The 10,583-nt window shown below is 50.3% G+C and overlaps 1 protein-coding gene across 1 annotated transcript in view; it reads right to left on the bottom strand.

The window, feature by feature from the left end:
• LOC125631161 (vasoactive intestinal polypeptide receptor) overlaps positions 1-10,583 on the bottom strand; it is a 199,132-nt gene that overhangs the window by 11,904 nt on the left and 176,645 nt on the right. Inside the window, exons 10-12 of the mRNA XM_048837429.2 lie at positions 9,982-10,073; positions 1,680-1,809; positions 356-397 (exon numbers count right to left, since the gene is read on the bottom strand). Of these exons, the coding sequence (XP_048693386.1) occupies positions 356-397; positions 1,680-1,809; positions 9,982-10,073 (264 nt within the window). The remainder of the gene's footprint in view (positions 1-355; positions 398-1,679; positions 1,810-9,981; positions 10,074-10,583) is intronic.

The following is a 10,583-nucleotide window of genomic DNA, read 5'->3' as shown; positions in this document are numbered from 1 at the left end:
GGGCCAGGCTCAGCAAAGAGGCCAAAGAGTGAGTGGGCTGGAGATTGGCTGAACCTTCACCACCAAACGGGGCCACTCCAGGTCAGGACTGAGGCACGCTGGCAGGGTGGCGGTGCGGGGGACGAACGGGCGGGGGGGACGACCCTCTGCTTGCTGCCTGTTCTGTGAATACAACACTGTACAGCACAGCCCTCAGCACGGTGAGTACTAAAATTCACATGCAAAGCCAGTATCTGAGGACCACGGCAGCCCCAATGGGCTGATGTCAGGAATGGAACATTGCTCAGTCTTCCCTTCTCCGTCATTCACTTCATCCTAGTGACAAGCACTGCCCAAACAAAACTGTGGATCTTACCTCCCCATTGAGGAAACAGTATAGAACGGCCCCCACAAAGCCCTGGGAGGAGGAAGAGAGAACAGGCATTTAGAACCTCACCATCAGAAAGGCTACATTTAACTTAGTCAGAAAACCCAGCTGCAACCACAGCCTTGGACACAGGGACCATAGCCAGGAAACTTCTAACAGTCCTCCTGGTACAGATAAAGGCTGCTTGATTTTAGCTCCCTTACTAAAGTGCAGGATTTGAATTGGGCTGTGACCGTGTGACTTTTTTTTTTTTTTACGATGCCACCTTATTCTTCAGAATCTCGGCTTTCTTTAAAAAAAAAAAAAAAGTCAGTCTCTGGCCCTTACAGTTGGGGAGATAACACTGAAGATGTGAACGGGTGGCAAACCAGTTCAGTGATGTCTGCCTGAGTCTGCAGGCAGCCTGAAATGATAGCTCCGAACTGCCCCATCCATCTCTGTATGGTGCTAATTCAGCTGCCAAATGACGATTTAAATGTCAGCATTGCTAGCTATTTCACTGCCGACCAAAGCACGTAAGTGGGACAGTATGTGATAAAACACATACTCAATTCTCAAGTAAGCAGACTGGCTGAAACTGATTGTACACCAGGAGGAAGTGCATCACTGAGTGCTAATCACTGTGCAGAACCGGGGACTGCGTTAAGAGTGGACCATTGATTGAAGTGAAGTGTGTATGAAGTACGAAGTGTGTATGAAATGAAGTATGTATCTAACGGTTGAAATAACCCCTAGCATTTTTCATCCCTATCTCAAAGCAGCATCATACCTCAAAGGAAGGCTGTATCATTATCCCCATTTTACAGCTGGGGAGACTGAGGCATAGGGAGGGACGTGACATGCCCAAAGTCATCCTGCAGAAGAACAGTGACTAGAGCATGGGTCTCCTGAGTCCCAGTTCAGTCTTATCCACTAGGTCACGCTGCCACCCCCAGGTCTCATTCTGGATGAACTCATGCAACAAGCCCCACTGGGGTCAGCAGAAATTCTGCCTCCCACTGCAGTTAACAGAATGCTGTCTGTGTGGCATCTGCGTACAGACCGTAGGATTTAGCTGATTGTTGGTAAGACATATTGGGATGCCAGGAGGCGAAAGGCAGAATGAGAATGCACAACAGTAACCCACCCATGCCTTCACCGAAGTCAATGGCAACCCCCTAAAGACTCCCGTGGGAGCAGGATTGGGCATGTGCTAGGGAAACCACCTTCACGCATTTCCTTATTCCCACCATCGTTCCTACGAAGCACTGCAGTTCTGAAAGACTCGCCCTGCGTTTTGGTGGCCGTGGCCCAGGCCTAAGGGGTGACCCACCTGGAAGGAGCCGAGCACGAGCTCGAAGACGAGCTTTATCTCCATTTTGAAGTTGTCGGGGAAGAAGGCGAACACGATGTAGTGGACGCCAAAGAGCGGGATCAGCAGCAGGGTGGACTTAGCCAGTCTCCTGTCAGAAAGAAAAACATGAGCTGTAAAGGGAAAGGGGGCAACCACCAAAGGCATGAGAGGGCGTGAAATTTGGCTGCTGATGCGCCTACAGCCCCAATGACCCACCTACAGTGCAGGGAGGGCGGGTCAGTGCGATGCCAGGGAATCCACTCTGTGCCAGAGGTGGAATTTTAAAGCTCTGAAAGCATAAGCAGCGGGTAGTAATAAAAGAAGGGGAATTAAACCCAGATCCTCACGGGTATGTAGGCTCCTGACGTTCACTGAAAAAAACCAGTGGACGTTAGGAGCCTAAATACCTTTGAGGATCTGGGCGTTAGTGCTTCAGAGATTTGGAGCCACATCCTCCGCCGGTGTAAATCAGCAAGCCTCCACTGACATCCATCCAGCTACACCGCTTCACCTTAACTGAAGATCTGGCCCGTGGTGATTGCTACACTGTATTTCAGAGACGTAATTCCCCCCCTTATTAACAGAAACCGTTGTGGTGCATGTCCTGGCAGATGAGTCTCGGCAATAAGCCAGCTGTCGTTCCCCTTTCCCTGGGGCTCACAGATGGCTGGTTGCTTCAGGGACAGAGATGCTCTAACGCGTGACATTTTTATGCCCATCCACTCTAGTGGAGATATTTCCTCCACTCCTGCCAGAGACTGTTTTTCGTCTCCACAAGCCAAACGGAGCCCACGACTGCCTTTGTTGCCTGGGACTGCAGAAAAGTCGGGGTGCTGGAGGAGATATCGTATGTAGAGCTGCAAATGATGATACCGTATAGAGCGGCAGGAGCGGCCCGTGTGTTCCAAAGGAGGAGGACAAGCAGCGTTGGAGCCTAATGGCCCGCAAGAGGATAATCAGAGCTCTCATTAGGAATGGCAGATCATTTCTGACATCTAATTACAGACGAAAATCAAATTCAACTGACTGAAATAAAATGAAATGTAAAACTTCAGTGAGCTTAAGGGGCATTTGACACCATCGATCTCTGAGGACTCCAGTCCCACCTCACTGAGGCTAGCGTGGGGAATGGAAATGCCCTGAAATGGCTCAGGTCTGTCCCCTCCGACCAAGGCCATTAGGGTGTTATGGGCAACTGTTCCTTCCTTGCCAAGGCCCTCACCTGCACAGACCTATGAGGCACGGTCTTCCTCCCCACCTCCCTCTAGTCATCATCTGTAGAAGCTTCTGGTAGGGTGGAGAGGGATGACATGCCAGTAGTACACAGATGACACCCATAGCTGCATCTCCATTGGATCAAACGCCGCCTCCCAGCAGAATTTCCCAGCTTTCACAGGACGTGATCCAAAGCCTATTCCATGGCCAGATTCCAGCCAGCTTCTACGGGCTTCTGTCTGGCCCCTAATGCCGAGCTGAAGTCAGCAACCGGGTGTAAAGCAGCTGGCTAGAGCTGATCCCAATCTAGACTGATGCCTGTAGGAAGAGGGAGGCATTCGGAAAGCTTCCTCCTGCTATCACTTCCCCCACCACGAGGGCGGCTGTCCTCAGAGTAAGTCAAGCCACAACCTGGGTCATTCTGGTTTCTTTGCTGCCATAGAGTGGCCAAATGCAAATACCCCCTTTCATGTGCCACTGACCAGAAGACCATGCCCCCTGTCTGTGGCACGCTGGCCCTGTCACCGTGGTCCATGCAATCATGATTTCCAGATCTGGCCACTGCAACTTGTTATATCTGAAAAAGCTGCAGCTACAAAAGGCAGGAACTCATCGGCTGAACAAGGCAGGTGCTGTGAACACATCACCCTGATGCTCTGCTGTCTGCACTGGTTGCTGGAGGACCGCCGGCAGCTGGCATAAGACAGAGCAGTCCCGCCTTTGCCTCCCACCTCCCTGTGCCATAAAGCTCAAACGGGTGTAACTCCACGGACATCAATCGCCATGAATAACACTTTCTACCATCTCCACAATGACGTGGCCTTGGTTACACACACATTGGTCACTTTCTGGCTGGACTATAGCAATGGACTATACTTGGCCATGAGGCCATCCGCTCTGAGAAACTCCAACAGTACAGCTATCCCTGATATCATGTCCCTTCTTCTTGTGAGAATGTTTTGTACCTTGCTGCTGCTGATCCATCTGTCTTTTTCCCCCTTTACCAAACCATTTGAGCTGGTTTGTGTGTCTTCTACTAGTAATTCACAGCTGCACATCTGCTCAGTAAGATGTGCCAACGGCAGCCACCAAACCTGTCCTCTGCTCCCTACGCTGGCTTCCCATAGAATAATGAGTCACGCTCTAGGTCTCAATCCTTCTCTTCAAGGCAATGAATGGCCTGGATCCAGGATATCTAAAAGCTTGACTAACGCCCCATGATAAAGACAGTGGCTGAGTCTTCTGGCACAATGGCACTTCCTACCATAAGGGTAAAACATGGGTGTGGGAGACAGAGTTTTCTCAGGGGCTGGTCCCAGCATGTGGAATGAACTCCCCAAGGAACTAACGGCCATCACAAAGCTCACCGCCTTCCACTCCAAATGCAAGGAGCTCTTCTTCCACCTGCCTTGTCTAGCACACACATAGCAGTGTATACATTAACCCCGCCCCCCAGCCCTACCAACACACAACACTGCAGACACAATTCCCTCACCCTTGGGAGAGGAGGAGAAAAAGAATGACCCACACATGCCAGATGTTAGTTACGTTGCTTAGTGCATGAATGGTGGTGGTCTAAGAACCTATGTAGAATAGCATGTTGATGGAATTAATTAAGCGCAAAGTTCTTGTTTCAGAAAACATGGGGTTTTATCCTCTGTCTTGCGTGAAATACTGTTGTCCCCATGCTGCTTGATTGTCCGAAATTTCAAAAGGCTTTTTCATGAGGAGTTCCTTCACGTTTTATAATAAAGTAAAGCTCCATGGCTGTACCATTAATGAATGAGTCAGCAGCGCACCTGAGTTTTGAGACTTGGACTCAGATGGAACTGGCAAGCATTGAAAGATACTGTCAATGTGTCAACAAATTCTTTCTTCAATAAACAGTGTTGGGTTGGGGCAGAGAAAGAGGGGGCGGGAGGGTGAGATCTCAGATTCTGTTAGACTAAAACAAATTCTTATCTCAGATTTGGCAGGAATAACTGAGAGGTATGATGAACAGCTCTCTTGGGTCATCCAGACCATAGCTCTGCAGTTGGCAGGAGCTTTCTGGATGCTGAGGGCCAAATCCTGCCATCAGTTGCACTCATGCAACTCCCTTGATGTCAATCAGGTTGCACCAATGTAACTGAGGGTCACATTTGGTCCCAAGGGCCAAATTCAGCATGGTGTAAGCAGGCACAAATCCAGTGACTTGGCTGGGAGTGACATCCACTTACACCAATGCAGACTGGCCAAAAGGACATGGATCGAGCATGGAATTTAAAAGACTGAGTAATTCAGTGCAAGGACGTTTCAGGTATGAAGCAAAATCATTCTTGCAAGCTCAACAAATGCAAGACATGAACTTTTGTACTTTCAGTAGGTTCCCAGATACCAAAAAGTGATGGGCCCAGCATAAGTACCTGCACAGAATAGCACAGAAGTGTTGAGACCCAAGAAGAATGCAAGACCAGATTATTCTTGGATAACCCTTGCAGTTTCACTTTGCAGCATAGATGGGCCTTCTGTGCCCAGCTGCTTTGTGGATGTCTGAAGTGGGAGTGAGCCGAAGGTCACATGCAGCAGCCAAGCATGACCATAGTCTTTGCACGCCTGAGTGTAGGGACTGCTCCCTGCTATTGCCTGCAGAGAGCAGGGCAGGTACCCCGAGTTTCCTGCATACTTTCAGGGGTGTGGCAGAGGGAGAGTTTCCCCTGTGCACCTGGTAGCCCAGGGTGGAATTCTGCCCGGGGGCAGTGGAGGGTTTGATGGTTTAGGAACAGGCTGAACAACGCAAGGTTTATACTGTTATATTGCTGGTTCTAATCTACCCCACATCAGCAGTGACTGAGAGCTTGTCTACACTACCGTGCGGGGTTCATCTAAGATACGTAAATATACGTAAATACGCAGCTGAAGTCGACGTACTTAGACCTACTTACTGTGGTGTCTTCACCATGGTAAGTCGACACTGCAGTAAGTCGACAGCTGACGCTCTCCCGTCGACCCCGCTTGCGTTTCTCGTTCTGGTGGAGTACCGGAGTCGACGGGAGAGTGCTCAGCGGTCGATTTCTCACGTCTAGACTAGACACGATAAATCGACCCCCACTGGATCGATCGCTGCCCGCCGATCTGGCGGGTAGTGTAGACAAGCCCTGAGAGTTGTTACCATATGATGGATGTTTGGTGGCTGTGACTGGGTGCTGAGCAGAACGACTGCAGAATGAGGCCCCTGGACCGCCAGCCCCATTTAGGTGAATAAAGTGGAGCTGGCTGGAAAGAACCTGCCCTAATTGGGGAATGAGAGCCAGCTGCTAGCCCAATGAGCCCAGGGCTATATAAGAGGCTGGGAAGAAGGAAGCCAGGGAGGCGGGACGGAGGAGAGCGAGGGAGTGCAGGCAGGCAGGGAGAAAGCCCTTCAGCTCCTGGGTTCGGACACAAGGAACCCGGCCCTATGTAAGCTGTATGGTGAGAAGATGGTGGGAGCTCAACCCGGTCAATAAAAAGCACCAATAGTTATTGAACCCCAGGGTCTCCGAGTGACTTTCTCAGTCTAGCAGAGGCGGGAGCCAAGAGGGCCCTGCCGCAAACTGCTACAGTGGCCTAAGTGCAGTGAGTCTGGGCTGGGATTTTCAAAGGAATCTCAGGATATGAGGTGTTCAGTTTGATGGGATTTTGGCACTTAACTCCCTTGGGCTCCTTTGGAAATTCCAGCCCTGAGGGGCTCAGTCTATTCCCCACCATGTGAGTCAACATCAAACAAAAGAACATAGTACAACTGCCCCCCTGGTTGGCAGCAGAAAAAGCAAGGACTGAACGAGCACTGAGCCTAAACTCCCCTTGCTTGACCAGGGGCCTGTCTATCCATCCAGCTCAAGGCTCTGCATGGCCACTCATCACCGTAGTGCGTGATCCCCTTCCACGTAACCGAGACTGGCAACAGCAAGATGCCTCTGGGTCACCAGGGACTCCTGGGCTCTTCTCCCTGTTTGAGTCTGCTTGGGCTAGTGGAGTTTTTGCAGGGGGAAGTGTAGGGAGAGGGGTGGTAGATACGGGGAAGGCTATGCTTGCCCATGAGGCAGTCCTTCTAGGGGCACACTGGCAGTGCAATGTGGGGAAGCTTGGATTACTGCCTCTTGTGCCATATCTTGGTTTATGGGTACAGCAAGGTAGCTTTTTCCAGCATTAATTCACTGGGAACGTTTTTAAAAAGACCAAGTCCACCTCCTAGATCACTGGGACCTAATCCTTCCCTTGGCTGCCTGTGTACGCACACAGAACTTTCATTGAGATTAATGGGAGCCGGTTACCCAATGAAGGCAAGGATCTGACCCCAGGACAACACTGTTCGTTCTAGAACATAGTTCAATATGCTGATTTAATCTCAGCACATCAACAGGGATGTCGTAATCGGAGGGGGAGACACGACATCTGACTACAGATACATAAAGGGATGTGATAGAAAAGGCAGGGACCAATAACGCATACTGGTCGGTGAGAACAAAACAAGAATGAACAGGCTTTAGTGAGCTGCAGCAGGGAAATGGTAAGATCAAATACCATTTCCTTTCTATGTCTAAGAACAGTTCAAGTGGAGAAAGTGGAATCATCATCACAAGAGATTTTCAAGGCTCTGGGAGACACCCAAATTTAAGGGCAGAGTAAGGATGCTGAAATTGGTCCCTTCCATCATATAGGAGGATGAACTAAATGACCCACTGGAAATCCTTTCCAATACAAATCTTTCTAGGAATCCCTCCATAAAGATCTAGATTGTTCCAAATGCTGATTCAGGATAGCAGCAAGATGCAAAGATGGGTTGGTGTCTGATCTTGGTTCTATATAGGGCCCTACCAAATCGACGGCCATGAAAAGCACGTCATGGGCCGTGAAATCTGCTCTCCCCCCGTGAAATCTGTACAGTATAGGGTAAAAGCACGCAAAAGACCAGATTTCACAGGGGGAGACCAGTGTTTCTGAAATTGGGGGTCCTGACCCAAAAGGGAGTTGTGTGTGTGGGGGGGAGGGAGGAATCACAAGGTTATTTTGGGGGGGGGCGGGTCGCAGTATTGCCACCCTTACTTCCACACTGCCTTGAGAGCTGGGTGGCTGGAGGGCAGTGACTGTTGGCCGGGCACCCAGCTCTGAAGGCAGCATCCCGCCAGCAGCAGCGCAGAAGTAAGGGTGGCAACACCAGACCGTGCCGCCCTACACTTCTGCCTGGTGCCTTCAGAGCTGGGCGGCCGGAGAGCGGCGGCTGCTGACTGAGGCCATCCTTTCTTCTGCGCCGCTGCTGGCGGTGGCTCTGCCTTCAGAGCTGGGCTCCCGGCCAGCAGCTGCTGCTCTCCAGCTTCCCAGCTCTGAAGGCAGCGCTGCTGCCAGCAGCATCGCAGTGCCGCACCCCCCTCACAATAACCTTGTGACCCCCGTACAACTCCTTTTAGGGACAGGACCCCCCACAATTACCACACCATACAATTTCAGGTTTAAATAGCTGAAATCGTGAAATTTACAATTTTTAAAATCCTATGACCATGAAATTGACCAAAATGGACTGTGAATTTGGTAGGGCCCTAGTTATATACCATTAAGCTGGACTGAATCCGTGGAGCTGTGTAGACTTACTCCAGATTTACACTGATCTAATTGAGACCAGAATCTTGCCCACTGAGACTGACTTTGATCTCACATACACTGGTGTAAATCAGAAGTGGCTCTGCTGAAGTCAGTCACATGCTGTTAGTACAGGAGTGCTATATTATGTAGGTCATTTGAACACACAGCGATAGCGCCTCTGAATGCCACTGCCCTTCCATATTTGTGCAACAGGAAGTGTTATTATTATGATCATAGGGTTCAGCACACAGCCCTTTAAATGTGGAATCCAGGGCTTCTCCTGTAGCTCCGCCCTTTGGGGTGGAGCCAGAAAGTGCCCTAACACAACAGAGTCTGGAGCCTGCGGGGGGACAGAAGCCATTCTGCATCTGCCTATGGGGGACATGGAACAGGATGAACTTTCCTATCCGTTATCCCACACCACTCCCTTCCCCCAGGCTTGCTTTCTGCCATCTGGACAAATGACTGACAGTAAATCCATCTGATTTTTCATTAAATCATGAACGTAACATACCCCCAACTGTACAGGATTCCAGACAGCTGTGCCCACTGTGATCTGCGGTCACCTCTCTAGTCCTCACTCTGTTCTTTTCAGTGTCACTTCATGCAGGGCCGGCTCTACCGTTTTTGCCGCCCCAAGCACTGGAAAAACCTGTCGCCGCCGAATTGCCACAGCGGACGGCAGGAGAGAGAAGCTGCTGCCGAATTGCCACCGAATTGTATCTGCTTGGAACGTTGGTGCCTAGAGCCGGCCCTGATGTCATGGCTGCGGTGCCTTGGGACACAGCACTACCAGGTAAGACTATGGTTCTGGAGACAGTACCGAGGACCTGATGAGTTCCCCCAAAAGTCTTACCAAGAGCCTGATTAAGCAGGTACTGGCGAAGCAGGCCCCTGCTGGGCAGCACATAGTGAGCTTGGGGTCTGGCCGAACCCCAAAGACTTCATGATGGATGAGGATTCCAAGAACGTGGCTAGATCTAGTTACCCTGGACGTGAAATTGCTGGACCAAGTTCTCTGCTGATGTAAAATGGTGCAGCTCCACTGAATGCAAAGAGACTTCAATGGAGCTGTGAAGGTTTGCACCAGGGGAGGCTTTGGCCCGTTCTTTCTGAGCCTCAGGAAACTTTTAGCCACCTATGTCAACTGAACCCAGTAAATGATGAATGTACAAATCAAGCACCTGTTTGTCTTATAATGAAGCATCGTCGTGGAGCTCACCTGTTCATTGCTATTCCTAGGAGCAAGACTCCTGACCCATCTATAAACAGTTTGACAGCCACATGCTTGATTATTTTAGCATATCTCCCAACCCCCTAATCTCAGATACCTTTGATCGACTCAAAACATTTTGGAGTGGGATCAATCAAATGTAGACAGGGAGGATGGTTCTGGGTAAGCAAACAGCCTTGCCTGACAGGTCTCATCAACACTGCATGGTTCAGGTGAAAACAGTCTAGGACTTACAAGTACTGGCTGGTTTCATTGCGCCCAACATCAGGGGAATGCAGCTTCTGGAATAGGATCCGGATAATACAAATGAAGAGGATGAAGTTTACCTAATGGGAAACAGAGAAAGGAGAGCGAGAGAGAGAGAGAGAAAAAAGGGGGTTAAACTCCCATGATCCCTTTCTGCAGTGAAAAGAGCTAGTTGTTAGAGGGTATTCCTTTTGCCTCAATGATCTGTTCATGGAATGAGCCGTTGTTAAAAAGCCACAGGCAGAAAACCCCACTCTGAGCACATGGTAAACTGAGACAGAATGGCAGCCATCTTGGGCCTGACATCAGCCTGCTTGGGACTTTGTGTCATACATCTCAAGTATGATGATGTCAAACCCATAGAGCACAGCTCTGCACGACGTCCTGCTGCACGGGGAGGGGGGGGGGTGGGCTGGCGACGGGGCAGGATTAGAGCTTTTCGGTTAGTTGAGCAGCGGAGGTCACGGCCCACAGTAGATGGCGATACGGGGCTCGCTGCCGGGCACGTCACAGACTGGGATGGGGGCCGTGCGCCAAAAAATAGATACATGGGACGGTGTCAGAGAGAACTGCAAAACAGGCTCCTATCC

The sequence above is a fragment of the Caretta caretta genome, chromosome 2, assembly GCF_965140235.1.
Source record: "Caretta caretta isolate rCarCar2 chromosome 2, rCarCar1.hap1, whole genome shotgun sequence".
Classification (NCBI taxonomy): Eukaryota; Metazoa; Chordata; order Testudines; family Cheloniidae; genus Caretta; species Caretta caretta.
Note: the sequence above shows the minus strand (reverse complement) of the source record. Positions and strands in the feature narration are given on the sequence as shown.